Source organism: Rattus norvegicus, chromosome 5, assembly GCF_036323735.1.
Source record: "Rattus norvegicus strain BN/NHsdMcwi chromosome 5, GRCr8, whole genome shotgun sequence".
Lineage (NCBI taxonomy): Eukaryota > Metazoa > Chordata > Mammalia > Rodentia > Muridae > Rattus > Rattus norvegicus.
Window position 1 is genome coordinate 135,872,421 of NC_086023.1, and position 27,518 is coordinate 135,899,938.

The window sequence follows — 27,518 nt, forward strand, 5'->3', positions numbered from 1 at the left end:
CTTCACTCCTTTTATCCCTGGGCAGAATAATGCATTTGTGCATAGAAATAGTAATAAAAAGTAAGTTTTCTTGAGCCGGGCCAGAAGGCACAAGCTTGTAATTTGACATCCAAGAGTGTGCATTAGCACCCAAGGGTTTTTGTTTTTTGTTTTTTTTTTAACTATTTTATGTATATGAGCACACTGTAGCTGTCTTCAGACACACCAGAAGAGGGCATCGGATCCCATTACAGATGGTTGTGAGCCACCATGTGGTTGCTGGGAATTGAACTCAGGGCCTCTGGAAGAGCAGTCAGTGCTCTTAACCACTGTGCCATCTCTCCAGCCCTTGAGGGGTGTTAATACCTCTTATATGCTGGCCAAGAACTCACAGTAGCCCAGGCTAGCCTTGAACTCCTGGTAATCCTCCTGTGTCAGCCTTTCTGACTTGCAGAACTACAGGACAGCTACCACACCCAGCTTTTCTGGGTCACTCTGAACTTGGGATGTACCACAGCATCCCTCAAAGCTGGAGCCCTTCAGTGGTGAAGAGGGAAACACTAATCCGCCACACGCAAGTCAGAATCACCACCAGTGCCCCCGGGCTGGATTGCAAGCTCTTGGTCCAGGAGGCGGAAGGTCATGTACAAGAGATAGGTCTGTAGAACATCACAGATCGTAACTACAGCAGCTGTCCAGCAACTTCTGCAAGATGGGTGCCATGCAGAAGCAGGCTCAGAAACTACAGGACCCAGACCTTATGGGAAGCTCACTGGTATGGCTGGGAGATCTAGCATCCATGGGAATGGTCTGTGGGAAGAAGTAACTTCTGCGTATCACGTAGAAACTAGATGGAGAATTTTAGGAAGGTTTAGGCCAGGCCTGTCTGCCCTAGGTGTAAACTTCACATCCCTTCAGAGGAGAGGCAAAGCCTTTCACCCCTTGGTTTGTGGCCTTAGTCACTGTTTTACCCAATCTGAACACATGGTCCATTAAAATCTTTAGAAACACCTTGGCACTGACTTGCTGAATTCATTCTGACATCTAAGTCTCTTGTACCCAAACACCCATGCCTTTTTTTTTTTTTCCACCCATGCCTTTAAGCTTGGTTCCTCAGTCCACCCAGCAAACACTACAATAGTGGTGTTCCCTTCAGATGCCTTTCTCTCTGGGAAGTCAAGTGCTTTCTTGTCAGTGTCACCAGTTCTTCAACCTGTCCTGAGCAGACTAAGCCTGCTTAGCATGTTAAATCCTTGCTGCTTTGTGGCTAGGGCTAAAGAGCAGGAGGCAATGTCACTCCAGCCCCACTCACTTCCAGGTCTTGGCCCCAGAGACCAGAGCACAGTACACATCTATGGAGACAAGGCAAAGGCTGCAACTCTACTGTGTTGTTGAAATCACAGTGTAGACTTGGTTTCTTAGGGAAGAAACAAAAAACCAACCAAACAACCAAAAAATCAGAATCAGAGCCCAAGGTGGTAGCACTGACCTTGGACTCAGAAGGCTCAGGACACACTACAGTCTTCTGATAATCACACAAAATGTTTTTTTTTTCTTTATTGTTAGGTGCAACATATAAATACATAAAAAGCAAGAACTAGAGATTTTCTTAGGCTTCAAAAACAAAAACAAAGAGGTCTCAAAACCTTTTTTCTGAAAGTATAAAACACGAGAGCGCTCAGACTAAAGGTGATTGATGCTGGCAGCCAGAGGCAGCAGGAGCCGGACAAGCACTGCTTCTCTGCCAGAGCCTGCATCTCGAAGCTTCTCTACCAGCAGCTGGATGCTGTACCAGGAAACTATCAAACAGCACTCCTGACAGGGAGGAGAGGAAGCACAGTCATTAAAGTTCCTTCTTCCTGATCCAAACTGAGGAAAAGAACATGGCCTCTCCCCAAGCTTTCCAGGGCTTGACGCCCTGTACTTGACATTTACCAAAACCTGTCCACTCAGGCCCTAACCAAAGCCAGAGGTGCCCGAAGTTTTCTGGGGAGGGGAAGAGGCTAGTGTGATACCAAACAGATCTTTATTTGAAGTCATCATTGGTGCCGTTTCTTGCTGTTTATTTGTTTGCTAGCCTGTTCTTCCAGTTGCATGGCCAGGCGTAGGGCCTTGATGACTTCTTGAAGGGCTGAGAAGTGCTTAGCCTGCTTAGCCTGCTGTGTCAGGGCAGATTCTGCCTTGTTCACGAAGGTCTCCAAGTCATAGTCTGGCTGATCCGTCATCTCAGAGAGCTCAAGCCAGCTTGGTCCTTGCTGCAACAACAGGGAGAACCCAGTCAGCATAAACTCACCCCAGCACTCCAGAAAGTCCTAAACAGAGCTCAGTCACCTGCAATGCAGACATGTTCGCAGGAGGCCACGCCTGCACTCTGCCTCCTGAATCCCTTTCCTCAGGAAGTCCTCAGCCTGGGCCCAGTGAGGAAGTGGTGTATGTCTGTAATCTCAGCACTCAGGCTGGAGGATCAGGAATTCAGGAGGTAGTGCTGGAGAGACAACCTGAATTCAATCCCCAAAGAGAACTGACTGCAAGCTGCCTTTGCCTCCCACACATGCACACATACCCACCTACCCAAACAAGAAATTAAAAAGAAAAAATTTCAGGAGCTCAAGGACAGCCTAGGCTTCAAGAGACCCTGGCTGAAAACAACGGTAATAACAAAAGCAAACAAAAGGAAATCCTTAGCATCTTCCTACCCCAAATCTGTCCCTATGTCAGCGAGTAACATCACTGATCCTAATTTTTTTTTTTTTTTTTTTTATTAACTTGAGTATTTCTTAAATACATTTCGAGTGTTATTCCCTTTCCCGGTTTCCGGGCGAACATTCCCCTAATCCCTCCCCCTCCCCTTCTTTATGGGTGTTCCCCTCCCCATCCTCCCCCCATTGCCGCCCTCCCCCCAACAATCTAGTTCACTGAACCAGTCTTAGCAGGACCCAGGGCTTCCCCTTCCACTGGTGCTCTTACTAGGATATTCATTGCTACCTATGAGGTCAGAGTCCACGGTCAGTCCATGTATAGTCTTTAGGTAGTGGCTTAGTCCCTGGAAGCTCTGGTTGCTTGGCACTGATCCTATTCTTAAGAGTCAGAAACTGGGGGTTGGGGATTTAGCTCAGTGGTAGAGCGCTTGCCTAGCGAACGCAAGGCCCTGGGTTCGGTCCCCAGCTCCGGAAAAAAAGAGCACTGACTACTCTTCCAGAGGTCCTGAGTTCAATTCCCAGCAACCACATGGTGGCTCACAACCATCTGTAATGAAATCTGATGCCCTCTTCTGGTATGTCTGAAGTCAGTGACAGTGTACATATATAATAAATAAATCTTTAAAAAAAAAAAAAAAAAAAAGAGCCAGAAACTGGGCTGAGCAGTGGCTGTGCCTTTGATCCCAGCACCTCTGAGTTACAGGTTAGCCTGGTCTACAGAAGGAGTTCCACAATAGCCAAGGCTACACAGAGAAACCCCGTCTTGAAAAGAACAAAACAAACAAAATCAAAAATGTCAGATATTAGGGTGACATCTTTCTTCCTTCTTTTCCTTGTGACAGAGTTTCATGTAGCCCAGAATGTATCAGAGAATGGCCTTGGACCCGAGTACCAGCCTTAGGCAATGCCCACCTGATGAGCATCCTATGTACTCTAGGCAGACAAACCACCTAGGCCTATTGGCCCTATTTTTGTTTTGAGGCAAGATCTTATTTTGTAGCTGAGTCTGGGCTCCAACTCTTCCCAACTTTCCTGCTTCAGCCTCTCAGATGCTGTGATTATAGATGCAAGCCAGCTATTCTCTGGGTCCCTCCTCATCTTCCTCTCCTCTGACATGAGCTGGGCATGGTGACATACACCTGAATCCCAGTACTTGGGAAGCAGAAGCAAGAGGACTGAGGGTTTGAGGTTAATGTAGAAATTGTCTCATAAACAAAACCAGGGGCTAGAGAGATAGCTTGGTGGTTAAGAGAACTTGTTCTTGTAGAGGACAATTTCCAGTACACACGTGGCAGCACATAACCAGTTCTAGAAGGTCCAACACTTTAATCTGACCTCCTTGGGTATTAGGCATAAAAATGACACACATAAATACATGCAGGCAACAACATTCAAACACATTAAAAATAAAAACCAGACACCAACCTGCTTTGATCACACCGCCACTTTGCTGGAGGCCTCACTCGATGCATAACAAAATCTAAGCCTTTGGCATGAGCCGAATGTAAGGCCCTTTAGCCCACTGACCCTGCCCTTTATCTATCTCCCTGTGCTGTCTGTTCACAGCTTTGACTTTGACCATAGTAACTCATGAATCCTGAAAGGGCCATGTATTTTACTGCAGAGTCCTGGAAGCCACAGGGGAGGAGGGGTGACTGCAGTCTTCACAATACTGTCTAGTATTTATTTAGTGCCCCAGGTTCTTCCTGCTTCCCCGTCTGCCACTGTCAGGGGGTGCTTCCTATTTCCCCCACAGCATCTCCCCTGGCTGGACGTGGGAGTACATGCCTTTATTACTAGCACTTGGGAGGCAGAGCCAGGGCTGTTACACAGAGAAACCCCATCTCAAAAAATAAAAACAAAGAAAAAATACAGAACAGAACAAAACAAGAACAAAGGAGCACCTCCCCTCCCATTTAACTCAGTTCTGAGTGATGCTGGTTCTGTGCCGTAGCTGTAGAAGCCTAGCATGCACCAGTGGAAAGGGAAGCCCTGGGTCCTGCTAAGACTGAACCCCCAGTGAACTAGATTGTTGGGGGGAGGGCGGCAAGGGGGGGAGGATGGGGAGGGGAATGCCCATTAAGAAGGGGAGGGGGGAGGGGGATGTTTGCCCGGAAACCGGGAAAGAGAATAACACTAGAAATGTATATAAGAAATACTCAAGTTAATTAAAAAAAGAAGCCTAGCATGCAGTCCCCAAAGACCACACTATGTCTTGCCCCGCTTAGAGAAAGGAAACCGAGACTCGGTGAGACTAAATGCCTTTCAGCAGGGAATAAGCTCACCAAGAGTGAGGTGTTGTAGGACCATGTGTCACTACAGAGCTGGAACATTTACTGAATGACAAGTGCCTTATGAAGGACCCTCTGCACCCCTAGTCAGCAGCACCGTGCCACAGGACAGCCTGTGTCCCAGTTGAAGTAGTCATTATCCTGGAAGAGCTGCTGGAGGCTGAGAGCTGGGTATAGAGGACTGCCCTGTCCCACCCCAACAAAGAGTCACAGGAAAAGCCCAGATCATGTTCCAGGGCTAGAGCTGAGCTCTGCGCTGTGAGTGGCCTGCCAATCCGTCCTTGACTGGGGACAGTTCATACCTGTATGATCTCTCTGAGCTCTTCCATGGCCCTCTCTTCCAGCTCCCTGATCTGAGTCATGGCTTCATTAAAGCTGGACATCTGGGAGGACAGCTCCTCCTCTTCCTTGGAGAACAGAAGGCCAAAGAGGGAGATAAGAGTGTAAGACTGCGGCCCAGGCCATCTCTGGCCACACCGCATCGCACCCTCCCACCTACATTGCCTGTCAGAGAGGCCCCATGAGAGCTGGCGTCCATCTCCTCTGTCTCCATCTGGACTGCCTGTTCTCCACTGGGCCCGCTGTGGGGGCTCAGCTCCTTGACTCTGAGGAAATAAGAAGGGCTTGAGTTCCCAGCAGCACCCTGGGCACCCACTACAGGAGTATACCATCACTCAAGACGACAAGTCTTAGGGATCCACAGGGTGAGCAGCAGCTAGTCTTCAGCCAAGGAGAGGCTGAAGCCGACATGGGAAAAGCCTTAGCATACAATTGACCGACAGGGACTGGGACAGACCTAGCATGCAGCTGACCTCCACAGGTCAGATTTACTGTTTATGGAGGACATCCAGTGGTCCCTGGGTGCTGCCTGTCTCATCACTGCCACTCCCTGTCCGTCCCGCCTGGATGTAGGCCCTCATACCTGTCTGCGTATCTCAGTGTGTTTAAAGTGTATTCACAGGAGCTTATCCCCGGTGAGATCATGGCGATCTGAGAAAAGAGGAATGAGTGGTTAGAGGCTGAGAGTGAGAAACAGAGGGCAGAGGACAGCCTGCCCCTGGAGAAGGTACAGGAGCATCGCCCAAGGCGAGGCTGACAAGGTGAAGAACATTGTGCTCTGCTAGGCAACTTGTTCCCGGGCATGTAAACCGGGCAACACTGAAAACTGGCTCCAGGGCTGGAGAGACGGCCCAGTGGCTAAGAACACCGGCTGCTCTTCCAGAGGCCCTGAGTTCAACTCCTACCACTCCATGGTTGGTGGCTCATAACCATGCGTAATGGGATCCGACGCCATACTCTTCTGGTGTGTCTGAAGACAGCTACAGTGTACTCACATAAATAAATAAATAAAGCTTAAAAAAATAAAGACAAAAATAAAAATGATAAAACTGGCTCCGGGGGTTGGTAAAATGGCTTAGCAAGTAAAAGGCTAAACTTGACCCAGGACCTACACCAAGGATGGAGAGCAGAGTCCTGTGAATCGTCTTCTGATTCTCACATGATTACCATGGCATATGTCATATGCACCACTTACATCAGGCACAATGACACATACCCTTTAATCCCAGCACTTGGGAGGTAGAGGTAGGCAGGTCTCTGTGTACTTGAGGCCAACCTGGTCTATGTAATGAGTTCCAGACTAGCCAGAGCTACATGTAGCAAGACGCAGTCTGGGAGAAAGAAAAGGACTAGAGAGATAGCTTGGTGGTTTAAGAACACCTGTTCTTGCTAAGAACCTGAGTTCAATTTCCAGCACACATATGGTCGTTCACAACCATGATAACTCTAATTCTAAAGATCAGCCACCCCCACCCCCCGAACTCTGAGAACACCAGGCACATCTATGGTGTACACAGGTACACAAGCGCAATATTCATACACATACATCTTAAAAATATGTATTTTTAAAGATCCATTTATTTTATGTAAGTACATTGTTGCTGTCTTCAGACACACCAGAAGAGGGCATCGGATCCCATTACAGATGGTTGTGAGCCACCATGTGGTTGCTGGGAATTGAACTCAGGACCTCTGGAAGAGCAGTCAGTGCTCTTAACCACTGAGCCATCTCTCCAGCCCTAAGTTAAAAAAATATTTAAAAAGGAAAAAGAAAAAAAGGCTGCCAGGTATGGTGGTGACGCATGCCTTTAATCCCCAGCACTTGGGAGGCAGAACAGGTGGATCTCTGTGAGGCCAGCCTGGTCTATACAGCAGGGTTTAGGACAGTCAGACTACAAAGAGAGACCCTGTCTCAAACTCTACTCCCCAATAAAGAAAACAGGCTCCCAAATGGTGTAGTACACCATACGTATAATCCTTGTACTCAGGATCACTGTGAAGTTGAGGCTAGCCTGTTGTATTTCACAGACAAAACGAAAGGTTCCCTGTATAGCTCAGAATGATACTCCATCTTCAGCCTGCCTAGTGACCACAGCTGCAGGTGGGCCACCAAGCCTGGCTGTGTTTTCTGTTTTTTTGTTTTTTTTTTTTTTTGTTTTCTTTCTTTTTTTTCGGAGCTGGGGACCGAACCCAGGGCCTTGCGCTTCCTAGGCAAGCGCTCTACCACTGAGCTAAATCCCCAACCCCGTGTTTTCTGTTTTTAAAGGTACTCCTAATTATCTTCTGCTTCTTTAATTTCCTCTATCAAAGTCACATCTCAAAACTCAGTGACTCTGCTCAGGCTACCCAGTCCATGAGGTGATGCCTCAGAGAGAAGGGTTTACAGCTTAGAAGGCTCAGGGGTAAAACACTTGGCTAGGCCTTTGAACTCTGGTTCAATCTTCTACACTGACAGAGAGGAAGAAAGAGGGACTAGTAGTACTGATTAATTAGCACACTAATAATTAGTATTAATTAACACTAATACTAATAGAGATAAAGACGTCTATTCATGAAAAGGCCCTATTCTTAGGGGAGAGTAGAGGTGTGCTCTGGATAGTGGCAGATCTCACTTAGTGGGACTTGAAGATCCAGCAGGAAGGGAGGCCAGGCAGGGGTGGCTCCCAACTTTAATCCTAGCACTTGGGAGGCAGAGGCAGGTGGATCTCTGAGTTTAAGGCCAGCCTGGTTTACAGAGTGAGTTCCAAACATCCACGGGTACACAGAAAAAAATCTTTAAAAACCAAAGAGAAGGGGTTGGGGATTTAGCTCAGTGGTAGAGCGCTTGCCTAGCAACTCAAGGCCCTGGGTTCGGTCCCCAGCTCAGAAAAAAAAGAAAAGAAAAAAAAAAAACCACCAAAGAGAGGGGACTGGAGAGATGGCTCAGCAGTTAAGAGCACTGACTTCCCCTTCCGAGGATCTGAGTTCAATTTTCAACAATCACATGGTGACTCACAACCATCTGTAATGGGATCCGATGCCCTCTTCTGGTGTCTGAAGAGAATGACAGTGTATTCACATACATTAAATAATAAATCTTTTAAAAAAAGGAAATGAAGCAGTTACTTGAGGCTTGGGATATGAGATTATATGGCAGGAGCCACAGACCCAGAGGGAAGCTGTGGAAAAGGGAGGACTTCCTTCTGCATCACTAAGGTTCACTTCCTGAATTCCAGAACCCCTTTTCCAGGTAAGGGAGCAATGGCTGTCCTCAAACCAAGAGCTACACCTACACAAAGAGAGCGAATTCTTTACTCCTTGCCCATAGGCAACACGGAGGCTGCAGGGTGTGAAGGCCAGTCGGTCAAGAGCCTGAGTGCCAGGGCACCCTGCCCACACACAAGCCAGCATCTAGAAAGCAGCTCTGGGTCTTCTGCAACCCCACCGCAAAGCCACCCCACTCACCATGCATGTCCTCGAGTTCTCCCCAATGAAGGAGTCCCTCAGCACCTGAGTCAGCTTGCTCTCACGGAATGGGGTATGAGCCTTGTTCTGTCCCAGCGCCCGGATGCATTCCTGTGGGGCAGCAAACACACACACACACACACACACACACACACACACACACACACACACACACACAAAAACAAAATTGAAAACTGGAAGCCTCTTTTCACTTCCTATGCGGCCTACTATCTCATTTCCCAACAGCCTTCCAGGCCCCACTAGCTCAGGCCTGCTACCTTCAGAGCCAGGAGAGACTTGTTAATTTCTGCACCCTCCATGCGAGTCTGTCGGTCAGCACTAGACGTGTCGGCTCCTCGTTCATTCCCTGCCAGATCCACCAAAGAGAATTTGCCGTGTAATCTCCCTTTAGCTCGAAGAAGAATCTGGAAGCAGGCGTGGGAGCGGGAGGAATTGGAGTTGGCAAATGTTTGTCCCGAAGTCCTATTAAAGGAGGGAAAGGCAAACAGAAAGGTTATAAAGTCCCGGGATCACTAGCCCCCAGGGCCTACACTGTCCCAGGGCCCAGCAGTGAAACCTATGGTAAGGGAAGGGTCCTAAGAAGTCCTGTGTCTTCCTTCTCTCTAACCTCTACTTTGCCCTCCCAGACAGTTAAGCAGCTCTTAACCGAGTATTTTCCAGGCAGTCAAATCAGTCCCTGAGTCTCTTTGCAGACCTCAGGTTCATGAAGATGAAGAGGGGCTGGCTCTGCCGCACGGGGTAGTCACCTGTGCAAACTTGAGGCTCTTGTGTGGACAGAGCTCTAACAGCTCACCTGCCTCGCATGCACAGCAAGGCTCTGGGTTTAATCCCCAGCACCGGGAGGAAAAGGTCTGAGCCTGGCAACTGCCTGGTGCCCCTCTGCACGGGTCAGCATGTCCCTGCCTTCACATGAAGTGCCATGGTCTCATTACTTCCAGCCCAGAACACACTCAGGGCTGCTAATTTCTTCCACAAGGGAAAACAAGGAAGGAATGTCGTCAGTAAAGCCTGCCTTTGTTAGACTTAAGCTGCTCTAAGTTTGTCCTTGAGACCTTCCGGGATTATCTGCCCTACTGAGGACAGATTATCTCTCCCTAAGGTAGAGGCCCTCACAGCTGCTGTGGTGAGTACAACTGTAGAAAGAGATGGCTTCCCCCTGCTCTCATACCTGTTTCTGCATCTGAGGCTTTATTACCTGACCAGGAATTACACGTAGTTCCCTCCCCTTGCCAGAACGCTGACCTGCAGGCGCTGCCCATGTTGATCATCTTGATGACATCATCGGCACAGGTAACCAGGTACTCCTGCAGCCCCACAACCTGCACCTGCTGCTTGCTGTCCTCCAGCACACGTAACTTGGCCTTCTTGTTGAGCAGATCAAATACCTGTGCCAGGCAGAGAGCATAAGCTGAGGTCCACAGGGGCGGGGCACCCGCCTGACCTTCCCACAGAGCATTTACTGACAGGTAACAGAGCAGTAGGAAGTCGCTCATTCCCGGGACTCACGGCAGCACCACTACCAAGCAGCTGTACCAATGAGCAAGGCACTAAACCACTCTAGCCTGTTGTCTATAAAGTCGAGACTACTAAAAACAAAACAAACAAACAAATCCAAAAACTAGAACAGCAGTCAGCCAAATGGTGGTGTGCACACCTTTAATCCCAGCACTCAGGAGGCAGAGGCAGGTGGATCTCTGAGTTGAGGCCAGCCTGGTCTACAGAGTGAGTTCCAGGACAGCACAGAGAGACCCTGTCTCGAAAAACCAAAACCAAAACTAAAAAGAAAAAAGGGAAAGACTAGAACAGAGTGCTAAGCACATAATATCCCATTAATTACATTAGCTATTTTTATTATTGAGGTCTTGCTCTATCTACAAAAGGCAGTTCTACAAGAGTGCAGAAGATGGGGGCGGTACAGAAAGGGGGGAGGCACGGACATGAGAATACACAGGATGGGGAAGGAGGGCATAAAGAAAGGTGGTGGTCAAGGGAGGACTGCTTACATACAAGGCAGACCTCCCACTTCAGAGAGAGCCTGCCAGAGGACTTCTGTTCTCCTTAATGAGCTTGGCTGTCCCCCTACCTTCAGAGGACAGGTCCACATGCCAGGCAGAATAGCCCTGAAGGCCTACAGCTAAGAGGATGTCTGGCTTCAGTAATTTCTAGCCATCTTTAAGGTTTTAGTCAGTTTACCTTCCCATTGTAGATCTCGAAGAACGTCACATAAACTTCCAGGTTTAAGCTCCGGTAGCGAGGCTGATTCTTCAGAAGGAAGACATCCCGGGCTGGAAGAAAGACCCTCCCTAAGGTAAGCAGCTTGCTGTCCATGCCCAATCCCAACATGACCAAACAGTTTACTCACAAGCCATTGCGTAGATCCCTTTAGATGCATTCTGACTTTTACCAGACAGGTCTCCACCCATTGTCTGCAAAGGGAAATAGCACGTGACACAGCCCAGCAGAGCACAGTGGCTCTCCCTCGAGATAGTGGCCCACACCAGAGCCAGGAGACTGGACCTGCTAAATAGAGCCCTTTCCTGCGTCTGGCATGGCAAATGCTAGTGACTGGGCATCTGTCTTCCTTCTCAGGAGCTTACTACTGCACAGACAGAAGGCTTTCCCTGCCAGACTGGAATACTCACGTGTGTCTTTCCACTGCCTGTCTGCCCATAGGCAAAGCACGTTGCTTTCCCCCCTTCAAAAATCGTCTGTACCAGTGGCCTTGCTGTGAACCTAGGAAGAAAGATGGAGTAGAGGGAAGTGCATTTGTGTAGCTACCCCTTAGACTCAAGAGGTGTTGGTTCCGGGAACCCCCACTGATACTCAGCACACAGCTGTGGTCCCTATCACTTCCTTTGTTTTCTTTTTTCTGAGTAGAACCCACGGCCTAGCACGTGCTAGGCAAACCCTTTATCACCAAGTTGACTCTTAGTCAAGTCCATTATATAAAGTAGCATAATGTCTGCACATTACTTACATACACCATTACGTATCTCTAGATTATTTGTAGCCTAATAAGATATAAATGTAATATGCTTCTTACACTTTACTGTTCAGGGAAAAAAATGAAAGGAATATCAGTCTGAATATGTTCAGGACAGACAAGTCAGTTCTTTTTTTTCGGAGCTGGGGACCGAACCCAGGGCCTTGCGCTTCCTAGGCAAGCGCTCTACCACTGAGCTAAATCCCCAACCTCCCCCCCTTTTTTTAAAAGATTTATTTTATTTTTTTATTTATATGAGTATACTGTAGCTGTTTTTAGACACCAGAAGAGGGTATCAGATCCCATTACAGATGGTTGTGAGCCACCATGTGGTTGCTGAGATTTGAACTCAGGACCTCTGGAAGAGCAGCCGGTGCTCTTAACAACTGAGCCATCTTTCCAGCCCCGGACAAGTCAGTTCTTTCTAACTTTTTTTTTTTTTTTTTTTTTTTTTTTGGTTCTTTTTTTCGGAGCTGGGAACCGAACCCAGGGCCTTGCGCTTCCTAGGTAAGCGCTCTACCACTGAGCTAAATCCCCAACCCCTCTTTCTAACTTTTAAATTACATGTATTTATCTGTGTGCATGTGGTTGGTGGCATGCATGGTTTGGCTCACGTCGAGGACAGTGGACAACTTGTGGGATTCAGTTTTCTCCTTACAACACCTGTCCTGGGGACCCCGACCCAGCCAGCAGGCCAGGGAAGCCATTTATCTCACTGCTACTCTTTTGGAAGTATTTTCCCTCTGTGCTTGAGTCCAGGTGGGAGGAAAACTCTGTTTGCAAAATGTGCTCCCTAGAGTATGGTCTTTGTAGAGCTCCACGTTTTTCTGTTTGAGACAGGGTTTCTCTGTGCAGCCCTGGCTGTCCTGGAACTCTCTGTAGACTAGGCTGTCCCCTAACTCACGAAGACCTACCATCTCTGCCTCCAGAGTGCTGGGATTAAAAGCAGGTGCCAGCCACCACACGCCTGTTGAGCTCCAAGTCTTTTTTTTTTTTCCCTATTCTTTTTTTCAGAGCTGGGGATCAAACCCAGGGCCTTGCGCTTGCTAGGCAAGTGCTCTACCACTGAGCCAAATCCCCAACCCCGAGCTCCAAGTCTTAATACTAAGTATAGTATTCCGAATCTCAAGGTCTACCGTGATCCATCCCACTAACCAATCTGAACTACTAGCTAAATGGAAGGGTTTGGGCAATGTCCAGCTGACTTGGCAGGAACAAGCTGATGTCCCAAACTCTAAGTCAAACAGTCTCTCCTCTGACACCCCCACCCCCCGTAGGATATATTAAAAAGGGCAAATGTCATTTGTGAACTATATAGAGTGTCTGTCACAGTTAGGATCTCACACTATAGCCTAGGCTGGCCTTAAGTTCAAAGCCCTCCTCTGTCTCAGCTTTAAACACTGGGATTATAGGTATAAGTCTAAGCTGGGATGCTATGACACAAGGTCTGAAGACCTCTCACCTCAGCTTCCCTAGCACAGAGGGGTAAGGCTGTGCCACCAACCTCTTTAAAAAGGAAATAGTTGGGGCGTTTGGGATTTAGCTCAGTGGTAGAGCGCCTGCCTAGCAAGCACAAGGCCCTGGGTTCGGTCCTCAGCTCCGGAAGGGGGGAGGGATGGGGGGGGAAATAGTTGACAAACTCAAGTCCTTTAAGGCTGAGGCTTAGCTGATAAAGTGCTTTCTGCACTCAGGGTGCAAGGAGAGAGCTGACTTCTCAAAGCTGTCCTGACTTCCACATACACCAAGGCACACTGCGGCCACCCCTCCTCTCTCATACATCCACACAGACACACCCCGACACCAAGCCCCCTCCCCGAACCTTCATTAAGAACTAAATGCTGAGATGGACCAGCCATTAAAGGGTAAGCTCACAACCGAAACTACAAGCTTAAATGCTGTGTGGCCTGCATACTGGATGGAGTAGGTCTGAACTCACCTGAGTCTGCTAAGCTCATGTGGGTAATGAGGTCACTGCATAAACCATTGGCAGGCATAATCTCAGCACTTGGGAGGCTGAGGCGGGAATGTCATGGTTCAAGACCATCTGAGCAACACAGACAGGTGTAGGGTAGCCTGGGCTACAGAATGAGCTCGTCACAACAAAACATCAAGCAGAACTGCTGGCGCCTACCCATAAGCCTCAGTGCAGAGTGCATCTTTCTCTCATGAGTCATCCAAGACAGGGCTACTAAACCTTCAAAGGTGACATGGCAGGCCCCAGACTGGACCTTGTGGTTATAGGGGTCAGAGCTCCTTGATCAGAGCTGTCCCAATAAAACTCAACAGATCGGGGCTGGGGATTTAGCTCAGTGGTAGAGCGCTTACCTAGGAAGCGCAAGGCCCTGGGTTCGGTCCCCAGCTCCGAAAAAAAGAACCAAAAAAAAAAAAAAAAAAAAAAAAAAAAAACTCAACAGATCAGGGAGGAGCGCAACGTCTGATGTCAGATGGAGAAAGCCTCGGGGGAGAAAGTGGCCACGAGGAAGAAAAAGCATGGTAAAAGGGGCTCACCTGTAGACGACCTCATTGGAAGCAGTTTCATCAAAGGCAAAGTCGAAGCAAAAAGCCTGGTTCTCCAGGTACTTCGTTAAGTCCACTTTCAGCTTGGGTTCATGCACCAGGAGGAGACACTTGCTGGGAACAGAAATCACATCGATTTCTTTCTTGGCCAGTTCTGCAGAAGGAGAAGATTTCAGGGGATGTTCCCTGAACATGGGACCTTCCTCTCAGTCAGCCCTCTGCTTCTGACTTAACAGCTCACCTTGTTTATTCAGTGGGCGTTTCCTGACACAGACACAGATCCTGTGTTCTTCAATCTGCAAGAGGGGGAGGGGAGATAGTCAAGGGAGGTCAGAACAGTACCAAACCAGAGTTTATCCACAACTTCTTTCTTGACTCTAGCAAGGGGCAAAGAGACCTGATACTAGAAACCTGTTTGTTAACCACTATAGGGTACAAGAAAGTCATTCTGAACACCCTGGGTTCTCTTCCTCCAGTCTTCAAGGTTTTAGTGCTACTCACCTAGTCCTTAGCAGTCAAGCCATCCTAAAGCAGAGAAAGCCTCATCTAAACCTTAACTAATGCTCTCACTAAAGTATTTAAAAACAAACAAAAAGGGCTGTTCTTCCAGAGGTCCTGAGTTCAAGTCCCAGCAACCACATGGTGCCTCACAACCACCTGTAATGGGATCCGATGCCCTCTTCTGGTAAGTCTGAAGACAGTGACAATGTATTCACATACATAAATTAGTCTTTAAAAAACAAACAAACAGGGCTGGGGATTTAGCTCAGTGGTAGAGCGCTTACCTCGGAAGCGCAAGGCCCTGGGTTCGGTCCCCAGCTCCGAAAAAAAGAACCAAAAAAAAAGAACCAAAAAAAACAAACAAACTAACTAACACCCTAGCTGACAAGATGGCCCAGTGGGCAAAAGCCCTTCTGTCAAGCTTGATGACCCGAGTTTCATACCTGGATCCTGCAAAGTTGTCCCTTGACCTTTTCCACGTGTGCTATGGCATGCTCATACATTTCCACGTGTGCTATGGCATGCTCATACATTTCCACGTGTGCTATGGCATGCTCATCTCATACATTTCCACGTGTGCTATGGCATGCTCATACATTTGCACAGACACCCAGAATTTTTGTTTTGTTTTGTTTTTAAGGCCAAATTTGACACCAAGTATCTGTAATCTCAGTCTTGACACTATCTCAAGAAGGAAAAAAAAAAAAAAACAAAGGCTAGTGAATGGCTCAATGTACAGGCAGTTAGGACACCAAGCCTGATGACCCAAGTTCAATCCCTGGCACCCACATGGTAGAGAGAACCGAGTCCTGCAAGTCGTCCTGTCTTCCATATAGGAATGAGCACAAAAATCTGATGGTGCAAACAAACATAATTTGAGGACACTTTTAACTGGGTATAGTGGCAGGTACTTGTAACTCCAGTACTTGGGAGACAGCAAGCAGATTTGCATGAGTTTTAGGTCAGTTTAGTCTACACAGCAAGTTCTAGGCCAGGCATGTCTATTTAGTGTGACCCTTTTGTTTTTTTTTTTTTTTTCTTTTTTCTTTTTTTCGGAGCTGGGGACCGAAGACCCTTTTGTTTTTGTATTTATGTATGAGTGCCGGCCTGTACCGGTGTATCATATGGGAGCAGTGCCCAGGGAGCCAAGGGGATTTACAGCTGATTGTGAGCCACCAAATGGGTGCTGGGAATCAAGCACAGACAAGTACTCTTAACTGCTGAGCCATTTCTCCAGCCCTAAGACACTGTCTTTAAAAAGTGTTGGGAAACTCCACCAAGGTTATGGCTCAATGGGAGACTGTATGCTCAGTTATACCAGATTTAATCCCCATAAACACACACACACACACACACACACACACACACACACACACACACACACAGACACAGAGGAAGCCCCCCCCCCCCCCCCCCGCAAGATAACACTCAAGAGTGAATGGAGATCCCTGCGTGCTCTCTCGTCCTTCAGTGGTTTACCTGCTCAGGGAGGAGAGGGAGAGTTTCTGGCATACTCACAGGGTCTGTCACAGTGAGAGGATTACAGTCCATAGTAACCCGAAACTCCTTAATCATCCGGGCAAATTCCCAGTTTGGAAAGCTGTTGTCATATTCCTGTGGGGCGGGAGGGACAAAAGGCAGACTGCTGAGTGAATGCTCAGACCCAGAGCTACCAGGCAGCCACAGCTGCACAGGTAAGGGAGCCTCACCCTGGTCTGGCCTGAGAAGCCAAGCACAAAGTCCTGAGGCAGGACTGTTGGGGAAGGAGCACAGGCATGCACCAGGGACAGCGCTGCTTTCCCCATCTCGGGAGGCAAAGCAACAGAATGGGTTTCCACCGATTCCACCGTGATAGCACAGGTTACAGGGGTGTGCCCAGCGGAAACATTACACCTTGTGAGGACAGTCAGCATCAAGTATGGCTCAGCTGACCATCTTCAGGTAACTTTTGAGTATGCATTTGATTTCTGAATTCTGAAAAGCAGCAGTCAAATGCCCGGGGTGTATCAGAGCTGGAGCCTTAGGAATGCTGGGGCCAGCTCTGGGTTGCCTGCTTAGCCGTTAGGGGTGCCTGTGCAGAAGCTCTCGCCCATGTTTCCCAGGAGTCACCTGAGCTCGCTTTATTCTTATCTCCGAGTTCTGGGCCCTCTTCTCTTCTCGCTTGTTCTTCATTTTCTCCATCTCCTTCACAATACATGATTTCCTCCGAACTAAGAAGAGAAGCAGTTGCTTGTTTACCAGCCCTTTGTCGGCCTCGGGCTGTTCCATGTGCACCGATCTTTCATAAAAGCCGCCGTCCTTCTCTAGGCCCTGTCTGCTTTTATCTTGTACTTTTCAAGATGAGTTTCTCTGTGTAGCTCTGGCTATCTCAGAACTCACTGGAGATACACCGTACATGTGCAAGTCAGTTCTCTCCTTTACCATGTGGGATCCAGAAATAGAACTCAGGCCATCAGGCTTGGTGGCAAGCACCTTTTATTGCTCAGCCACCTCACCAACACACCCCAACCCTTTTTGTAGATTTGTCTGTGAACTAATATATGCAGGAAGCACAGATCTGCCCTTGGGATGGCCACGTCCATGGAGGTGACGTCAGAGTGATAATCACCCACTCTGGTTCTGACCTAAGCTCTCTCTGCTCATGTAGTCATTTCCTCTAGACAAATGAGGCGGGGCTGAGAGATGGCTGTGATTTAGACCACTTGCTCGTGCAGAAGACCCAGGTGTGATTCCCAGCACCCACACGGTAGCTCACAACCATCTCTAACACCATTTGAGGAGATCCTATGCCTCCTCTGACTTCCACTGGCACCAGGCATGCACAGTGCACAGACATGCATACAGGTAAAACACTCCTACACATTAAAAAAAAAAATCAACAATCTGTTGGTTTGGTTGTTTTTTTGTTTTTTTGTTTTTTTAAGACTTATCTATTTTATGTTATGTGGGTACACTGTCACTGTCTTTAGACACACCAGAAAAGGGTATCAGATCCCATTACAGATGGTTGTGAGCCACCATGTGGTTGCTGGGAATTGAACTCAGGACCTCTGGAAGAGCAGTCAGTGCTCTTAACTGCTGAGCCATCTCTCCAGCCCTTGGTTGGTTTTTTTACAGACAAGGTTTTTCTGTGTAGCCCCGGCTGTCCTAGAACTCCCTCCATAGACCAGGCTGGGCTCAAATCCAGAGGTCCACCTGCCTCTGCTTCCCAAGTGCTGCAATCAAAGGTATGAGCCACTACATCTGGCTAAACTCAATAAATCTTAATTTAAAAAACAAAAAACAAACAAACAAAAAAACCAAGCCATCCCCGCTGCATGAGGGAAGTGCTCTGGGCCTTTGAGTCCATATCTCTCACCTACACCATGTGGCTTCTGACAAACTGTGTCTTGTGGAAGACTCAGTCCATAACCACAGGATAACATACCTTCAGGGTAACAAAAGGGCTTGAACTCAGTCCCAGACAGGCCCGGTGTTAACTCCCTGTCCCCGGCTAGAGCAGAAGTACACAGGGATGTCTACCTGAATTCCCAGGGTTTGCAGAAGAGGTGCTTCGGGTGGAGTGGGCTTGCTCTTCTGCCTCCTCGCTGATCATCAACAACGGTAATTCTGTCACTGTGGAGCAGGAGGGCCTAGGGTGGCCTGCTGTGGGAGAACAAGAGTCACTGGAGAATTGGGCAGCATGCAGCAGCTGTCCTTTAATTTGGGGGGAGGGGGTGTCAAGGGCCATACCTAGGCTTTTCCTCTTGCTCTCACCCCAAATCCAACCACCTTTCCAGCCAGGGATCACACCTGAGCCAGAAACACTTTAATTATCATAGCAGCTTCTACCTGCAATCCCAGCACTTGGGAGGCTAAGGGAGAATGATTTCTCCAAGTCCAAGGCTAGCCTAGGACGCATGGTGAGTTCCAGGCTATCATAGGATAAAGAATGGAAGCAGAGAGAGACCCTCTCAAAACAACAAGCAATTGTTTTGGGACAGGGTATTGCATAGCCGAGGCTGACCTCAAACTCACCGTGACTAAACTGAGGTGAACGGCGAACGTGTAATCACCCTGCCTCGTGAGTGCTAGATTCTCAGATGAGCTCCAGTGTGCCATTTTATGTGACAACAGGAATGGAACCCACGGTTCTGTGTATGCCAGGCATGCATTCTAACAACTGAACTACACCCCCAACCCCAAAATTATTGTGATTAAAGTGCTTGTTCAACTGACTGTGTAACGTAGATGAAGATTTTATGAGGCACTAAACTATGCTTTATGTATTAAATTCATCTAAATGAAAGGATCACGACCACGTATGAGGGTAGTAAGGTACGCTGGATTTTACCTTTCGGTGGTATTTCGGCTTGTTTTTTTCTTTTTTCAATTTGAATTTTTGTTGTTGTTCTTGGAGTGAGTGTGGATGGATGTGTGGAAACAGTTTCACTCTGTAGCCCAGGCTGATCTCAAACCCACAGCAATCTTAAGTACTGGCATTTTAATTGTGACAACGAGTCACTGGTTCACTGAGCCCAGAGAGTTAACAGTTGCCCAAGCAACCCATCTTCTATGTTTTTTCTTCTCTCCCGTCTTCAAATTCTGTTAACCACAGAATTCTGTTAGCCCCAGAGTTTCTGGGGCTTTGGAGAAGTTAGAAAGGGCTTGGCCTGAAAAGCTACGCCTAGCTCAAGTCTGTAGAATCAGACCTGTGAGGTTGTGCCTTTCACAGCAAGGCCCACCCTGAACTATGCATGCAGGGACCCTGGGAAATGCATGAGGAGCTGAGGCTTCTACAAGGGAGAGCATGCTCACTACTCACTGTGAATGGGAAATGGCTTGCGAGAGTTTGTGGACACAGGCAGCTCCACCTCCATTTCATTCTCCTGAGCAGGGATTCGAACTTCGGAGACAGTGGATATGCGAGTGGAACGACTTCGAAGGCCTAAGAGCAAGAGGACCAATCAGTGCTACAAGACAAGACTCTAAAGCCACAGACTCTACCCAAGGCAGGGTAGATCCCACCCACCCGCAAAGGAGCTCAGGAAAGGGAACGTTAGGGAGACTAAGTACTACTACCCCCAAACTATTTGTGCACTTGGTAGATCTTGGTGCTCCTGTGGCAAAGATATCTCCCTTAAGAACATTTGTCTTGGGCTGGCAATATAGCTCAGTGGTCTGGTCAAGTGCTAATCTAGAATGTATGAGTTCAATCCCTCAATCCCCAGTATGGGATGCCTTTTTTTTTTTTTTTTTTTTTTTGTGCAGGGGGAGGTGCTGAAAAAATAAATTGAAGCAAATCTAAGATCATTTCGGAGAGGAAAACCTATTCTATGTCTTGATGGAAAAAAATTTTTTTAAAGATTAATTTTTTTAGCGATGGAGAGATGGCTCAGGGTTTATGTGTTTCAAGATCATCTGATCACATTGTGAATGTGAGATTATTGTGTTTACTGGAAAACTGTTTCTAGTTGTGACACACCTTTAATCCCTCTGGCTGGAGTACACACCTTTAATCCCAAACAGTGAGAATAAAGTTGGCAAAAGGTGACTTAATCAAGGGGCAGACAAAGTGATGAATTAGAAAAAGATTTAACAGACCAGGATCTGCCCAACTCTCACTAGAAGAGAAGGGAGAGGGAGCTGCTCGAGGGAGCAATGCAGGGAGGGAGAGTTTAAAGACACAGGTTGAAGGAAGAGAGCAAGCTGACACAGGCGTGGTCAGAAGGAGCCAGAATGAGCTGAAGTCAGGTTGTGATGGGCTGTCACGACAAAATCTGGGCTTTCCCACTCTTCTGGGGTGCTTTGTCAGGACTGAGACGGGCCAGCTCTTCAGAAGCCCATGAACCAACTATGTCGCTTTTTCAGAAATCTGAAGGAGAGGTTATAACTGAGACATAAGTAAGCCGTTCCTGAAATTTACTGTAAGTGCATTAGTGTTTTGCTTGTATAGGTCCGTGTGAGAGTGTCAAATCCCCTGGGACTGGGGTTAGAGACAGTTGTGAGTTGCCATATAGGTGCTGGGAACTGAATCTAATTCCTCCGGTAGATCAGTCAATGGTCTTAACCACTGAGCCACTTCTCTAGCCCCAATACCTGAATTCTTATACCTGTAGCAAGACAGAGAAACAGTCATCTCTAAAGCCCTTCAAGTTACTGATACAAACCTTCACTCCTAGCACCTGGGAGGCAGAGGCAGGTGGATCTCTGAGCTTGAGGCTACCCTGGTATATAGAGGAAGTTCCAGGACAGCCAGGGTTACACTGAGGAACCCTATCTTGAAAAGCCAAACAAATAATCTTGTTTTCCAAGTCAAGCTCAATGAGTGTTCACACTTACAATCCTAACACTTAGAGAAGACTGCGATAGTAGGCCTACAACTGAGAAGTCAGCCTGGGCTGCATAGTGAGTTCCAGGACAGGCTGAACAAGAGGTCTTTTCTCAAAAAACCTGGATACCAGGGCTGGAGAAATGGCTCATCAGTTAAGACTAGAGAGTGACTCACAATGCTTCTAACTCCAGCTCTACAAGCCTCTGATGCCTCTAGCGTCCTTGGGCACCTGCATTCATATGTAGCACATACTAAAAAATACAGAATTAAAAATAGTAAGAATCGGGCTGGAGAGATGGCTCAGAGGTTGAGAGCACTGACTGTTTTTCCAGAGGTCCTGAGTTCAATTCCCAGCAACCACATGGTGACTCAAACCATCTACAGTGAGATCTGGTTCCTCCTCTGACATGCAGATATGTATGCAGAGAACTGTGTATATAATAAATAAATAGATCTTTAAAAAAATAAGAATCTAGAACATACATACATCATAAATAAATAAATAAACAAACAAACAAAAAAAAAAAACAACAGCTCATCAGGGCATTTGCTGCATAAGTCTGCTGACTGACCTGAGTCTGACCACCGGGGCAGAGGTGGATTGAAGGAGCTGACTTCCAAAAGCGGGGGTACTGTGGCCTGTGTGTGAGGCATGTCTCTGGGGCCTCCATACATGGCACATGTGGTGCGCGATCCGAGGACACTCTGTACCGTTTTCTCTTCTCCATTTAAGACTGAACTCAGGTTGTCAGGTTTGCCACACAATGCTTTTACCTACTGACCTATCTTCCAGCCCTTCACCTTTAAAATTTGTATTTTGTATTTAGCAGCAGCAACAGCAACAGCAACAGCAGCAACAGCAGCATCGACAGGGCCCCACTATGTAGCTCTGGTTGTCCTGGAACTTGCTGGTTTCAAACTCACAGAGATCCTCCTGCCTCTGTCTCAAGTGCTAGAGTTAAAGTGTACACCACCACACCCAGATTCTTTATTTTTTTAGGGGCTGGTCTCCTTATATAGCCCAAGGCAGCTAGAATTTTCAATCCTCCTGCCGCAGCTTTTTATGAGGATCATAAGCACACATCACTGTATTCAGACCCATTGGTTTTCTAAATAGCCCCCTAACTACACCAATGCTTTCCTCACAACTTCACCGTAAGGCACAACGTTCTGAGGAAAGAAAGCAGCTGATTCCCACTCTCCCCAGCGCTGAACTCTGGTATGCAAGACAAATGTCTAGTCCAGAAAGCAAATGCCTGAGGTGTGCACACTTCTCTCAAAGGTTAGGTGTAGGCTGAGTTCTTATTGCTGAGAAAGATGCTTGCACAAAAGACAGAAGTCACATGCTCAATCATTGTTTCCTAATGTGACTACTCTGGCTGCCACTCTGAGCCCTAGGACTCTCACCCACAGCAAAAACACCACGACAACAGCCAGTCATTTACCTTCTTTTGGACCTGGAATTTTGGAGTTGACGGACTTGCGTTTTTGCTTCTGAAAAACAGAACAAATCACCACAATATATGGCTCTTGTCAGTAATCACAGTCCTATCATGAGCCTGTGTATTAAGTTAAGGCCCCAAGCAGACTCAGACAGAAATCAGCAAAAAGGTACCAAGCTAAGTAGCTCTTCGGGGACAGCAGCTGCAATCCGGTGACAGGCACTTACTGGGATGGTTACGTTCTCCTGCAGTGGCAGACTGTCCTTCGGTCGTAAGGGAAGAAGCTGTACAAGCTCTGGGTTTATGGCAGCCACATCGTCAATGTCAATCTGCAAGGCAATGAGGCTTGGTGAAGCAGCACTGCCTGATCTGAGTGAATTGCTGTGATCGAGACCACCCGAGATGCAGGCTTTACCAACCTTAAGTTCCATTAAAGCACTGACCACTACAAAATAGTTATTCCTTAGTAATGGTTTACCATCTAGATGGAATGGGTTTCCAGTTTCCAAGCCAAGGGAGACTGAGTGAGGAGACTGAGGTGGAGAGGAAGGCAGACAGGCAGGCACACAGAAGTCCACAGCAGACCTACGCCAGTTGGCTCTCCTACTGCTCTGCTGGGCAGTGACGTCCCGCTGGCCACAGCCCCCTGAGCACTTCTTGCTGGCTGACACGAAGGAGGAGGAAACAAGTTCTAACCGGCTGGTGATATCAAAATGGAGGGCCCCTCAGGATCTTATAAGCAGGAGTAAGTTCCCGAAAGTTGCTACCTAACCCTAAGTCTACCTACATTTTCTACTGGGCCCAGAGACTTCTTCCCAGTCACATCTTCCAGTTGATGCCTTTCCTAGTTCCTGCTCACACCCACAATGAGGTCACAATTCTGTGTTTACATCACCAGAGTCCTGTAACTCTTCAGGAACTACTCAGACTTCACCAGCGTAACTCACAGGTTGGAAACAGCAGATTGGGCTGAGGGAGGTAGCTCGGCCGCAGCATTTCCTTTGCATGAGTAAGGGCTTCAAGTCCCTCTTCAGCACAAGACACCAAACAGATCCCGCTTTTGTTTACATTTAAAACTGATAAAGCTTAAGAATATACTTCTCTGGGGCTGGAGAGGTGGCTCAGTGGTTAAGAGCACTGACTGTTCTATCAGAGGTCCTGAGTTCAATTCCTAGCAACCACATGGTGGCTCACAACCGTCTGTGATGGGATCTGATGCTTTCTTGTGGCACGCAGGTATACATGCAAAAGAGCACTCATACAAACAAATAAAAAAATAAATCTTAAAAAACACCCCCCCCCCAAAGTTGTCCTGGAATCTTCACACACGATATACTCAAGCACATGTGTACTACGATATTTCACACATGGTACTTCACACATGACAGTCTTAAATGTGCATGATGGGAGTTTGCACATGACACTCTTAAGCACATGTGCATGCTGCATCTATGGCTTCCTCCCTCCTACACACACATGCACGCTATTTTTTTTTTCATCTTGATATGTAGTTCTAACTATCCTGGTATTTAGTCTGTAGATCAGGCTGGGCCAGAACTCGCAGAGATCCACCTGCCTCTGCATCCCAAGTGCTGGGATCAATGGCGTGTTGATCAAGCACACACCAAGCACAAATATTTTTAAAGGACAAGACTTACACACACCTGTCTTTCTTTCTTTCTTTCTTTCTTTCTTTCTTTCTTTCTTTCTTTCTTTCTTTCTTTTTTTGACACAGGCTTTCACTGTGTAGCCTGGACATAAAAATCTGCCTGCCTCTGGCCCCTGAGCACTGAGATTAAGGGTATGCACCACCATACCAGGCCTGTGTTGCCCTCTAAAACTATAGGAGAGACTGCACCTTAGTCACCTACATTCCCAGGCCTCAGCACATGGCCTATCTTTTTAGAATCAGTCCAGGACTTGTGTTTAAATCTTCACAACATTCTGAGGTAGACATTGTCACCTTCACTTTATAGATGAGGAAATGGGACTCCTAAGGGCAGAAACATGGCGGATGGAGCACACATAAAGCAGAGGTAGAGACGGAGGAGAAACAGGGTTTTTATATGCATAGACCAGAGAGACATTTTCATAACGCCTTCCTCCCATCTCTTCCCAGTCCTTATGCTGCTGCCATGCAGACACCGATGCGAGCCTGCTCTGCCTGTGGCCAGCGCTGTCAGTCAGAACTCTGGACTGAGGCATGCTACTATAATGCTTCAGTGAAGCCCTCACAGCCCATCCAGGTCCCACCCTGGAGCGGCTCTTACGCTGCCCACCTGTGCCACCAATTCCCACCGGCTTTAAGACTCGACGTGTCAAAACCACACCTCGTTCCCTTTCCTGGGTTACTGACACAGGTAGTGTGTGCTCAAGCTTAGGAGAGTGAGCAAAGCCTGGGTTAAGATTCCCTGCAATTTGCTCTCCACAGACAAACCAGAAACGGCTAATTGCTTCAATTTAGAACACTTGACTAAAGGAAATCCCAGGGTGTCCAGGGAGGACCATTTCTTGAGACTAGAGAGGCCAGCACGGCATCAGGCTAGAGTCATAGGTTCCACACGGATGCCCTGCACAGGACCATGTGTTCTCAGAGGACCTACCTCTTTGCCCTTTGTGGTACCTCCTTCGGTCCATTCCACTGAAACACAGGATTTCTCCAAGTTCACCGTGCTTATATTGGCGCTGTGAATTAACCCTATGTATGAAAAGGTCAGAGGTTATCTATCTGTCTGAGAACTTAATTTTTTTTTAAAGAACTTAATTTTTTAAAAAAGTTGGGTTGTTTTTGAGAACTTAAGTTTTATTTCCACCTTGCCTTTAGGATCATAGAGACTTCAAATGAAGAATTTACCTGGGAAGGAAAAATTTACTTCCCCTTTTTTTAAAAAAACCACAAACAGCCAGGCAGCGGTGGCACTCGCCTTTATACATTTTTTTTTCCCGGAGCTGGGGACCGAACCCAGAGCCTTGCCCTTGCTAGGCAAGCACTCTACCACTGAGCTAAATCCCCAACCCCGGCACTCTCAACACTCGGGAGGCAGAGGCCTAAAGAGCTCTGGGAGTCTGAGGACAGCCTGGTCTACAAAGTGAGTTCCAGGTCAGGCCTACAAAGAGAAACCCTGTTGTCAAAGTGTAACTCTACTTCCAAAGGACCTAACAAAACACCAATGAACAGATAAAATCAAAAAATAAAAAGCAAAAAACAGACAAAAAAAAAAATCTGAAGAACCAGGCCTGTGGTGATGCATGCCTTTAATCCTAGCACTTGCAAAGTACAGCAGGTGGATCTCTTGTGAGTTCAAGATCAGTCTGGTCTACAAAGCAAGTCCCGGTCCTTGGCAGCCAGGGCTCTGCTATACAGAAAAACTGTCTCAAAAAACAACAACAAAAAATTTAACATAAACTCTAATAATTCTAATGGGGTTCATCCTTAAGACCATTCCACAGTGAAAATGAATAAGGAACGGTCCTTAAACCCCGCCCCCCAACTGCATTAGGATAAGATTTTGTCACCACTCCAATAGAATGAAGGTTCATTTGAGCAAGTAAGTTACTACATTCCTTAGAGAAGCTGTTCCTGAACACATCACTGAAGAGCTGAACCGCTTCCCGATTCATTTTTGGCAATGGTTGACTGGCTATTTCACGAATGACCCGTTATTAGACCTGCTAGTTGCTCAATAAATACAGGTTGTTTTACCATCTCCTTAAGAACAGGAATCCTGTTCGTTTACTTTGAATCCCTGCCCCTGACATATTGCAACGACACTATATCCAGCACAGTCTGGGAGCTAGGAAGCCGAGGTCCAACAAAACAGAGCAATTTCGGAGGAAAATCTCGGAAGGAAGTGCATCCATTCCCCATAATCTAGCTAGGCGCACCAATGACCGCAGAGATGCTCCGCCCACACTCAGCAGGCAAGGGACCCACAACCAAGGCAGCACTTTCTTCCTGTGTATGGGACACCACACCGACTGCCAGTGTAGTGACAGGGATCCCCTCAGTGTGGAAGAAGGGAAAGTGTCCCAAAGTATGCCGTATGGGAATTCGGATAACCATCTTGGCAGTCTCATCGCTCTTTGGGTCCCCTTGGCCTCAGGACCCTCTCCTCACCATTGCTGCGTTGAATGTTGATGGAGAGACCGGGAAACAATCGTGCGTGAAGCGACTCCATGGACTCGGAAACAGCAACGGGTAACGCAAATGCAAGAAGTTTAGAAACCACGACTCTGCAGATACTGAGCTGTGTTAACGCCGCCTAAACCGCTGCAGTTTAAATCCCGCGCGCCAGCGTCCCTTCGACGTCAACAGTGCGATTCACCGCAGAGCGTTATGGGATATGTAGTCTAGGCCTCACTACTTCCGGCGAGTGGGTGGGCTCCCAGGCGCTGAGACTGATGGGAAAGTTTTATGGACTCTGTCCCACGCCCAGCCTAGTACCTGATAGGATTTCTGCCTTTGTGTAAGACTGGAAAACTTATGTATAATGTTTCAGTGAGAGCCTTGTGATTCTGTAGACGGGTTCAAATCCTGGCTTCTTGATGACTGCTTTCTCTTCGAAATGAATAAAATATTTCAAAGACACCAATTTAATAATCGGCCACATGCTAGTGCTAGACATAGTGCTGGACAGGAATAGTGGAATAAACAAGACGAATAGTACCTGTCCGTGAGACATTTTTTCTATTAAGAACGGGGGGTGGGGCTGGAGAGATGGCTCAGCGGTTAAGAGCACAGACTGCTCTTCCAGAGGTCTTGAGTTCAATTCCCAGCAACCACATGGTGGCTCACAACAATCTGTCATGGGATCCGATGCCCTCTTCTGGTGTCTGAAGACAGTGACAATGTACCCACATACATGAAATAAATAAATCGAAAGAAAGAGAGAGAGAAAGAGAGAGAGAGAAAGGAAGGAAGGAAGGAAGGAAGGAAGGAAGGAAGAAAAAGAAACAGTCCACTCTGTTAGCATTCCTCCTAGGCTCTGC

The 27,518-nt window shown here is 47.5% G+C and overlaps 1 protein-coding gene across 12 annotated transcripts; it reads right to left on the reverse strand.

Annotated features, from left to right (window-relative positions):
- Nucleotides 1-1,504: 1,504 nt before the first annotated feature.
- Kif2c (kinesin family member 2C) lies at nt 1,505-26,847 on the reverse strand. Of its 12 annotated transcripts, none has more exons than NM_001085369.2 (20): nt 26,647-26,792; nt 25,133-25,227; nt 22,757-22,858; nt 22,533-22,581; nt 19,579-19,701; nt 18,297-18,416; nt 16,884-16,984; nt 16,293-16,388; nt 14,515-14,569; nt 14,265-14,427; nt 11,416-11,506; nt 11,136-11,199; nt 10,967-11,058; nt 10,016-10,158; nt 9,031-9,235; nt 8,753-8,863; nt 5,892-5,959; nt 5,469-5,574; nt 5,272-5,376; nt 1,505-2,234 (listed from the first exon to the last, which is right to left on the reverse strand). In NM_001085369.2, the coding sequence occupies exons 1-20, from the start codon at nt 26,705-26,707 to the stop codon at nt 2,019-2,021; spliced, it is 2,166 nt and encodes a 721-aa protein (NP_001078838.1). In that variant the 5' UTR covers nt 26,708-26,792; the 3' UTR covers nt 1,505-2,018. The 12 variants fall into 12 exon arrangements, with proteins under 12 accessions (NP_001078838.1, NP_608302.2, NP_001292358.1 ...); XM_006238632.5 differs by having other exon boundaries at nt 1,989-2,234; nt 18,297-18,419; nt 26,647-26,847; XM_063287143.1 differs by lacking the exons at nt 25,133-25,227; nt 26,647-26,792 and adding exons at nt 23,008-23,189; nt 23,317-23,428 and having other exon boundaries at nt 1,989-2,234.
- Nucleotides 26,848-27,518: the final 671 nt, after the last annotated feature.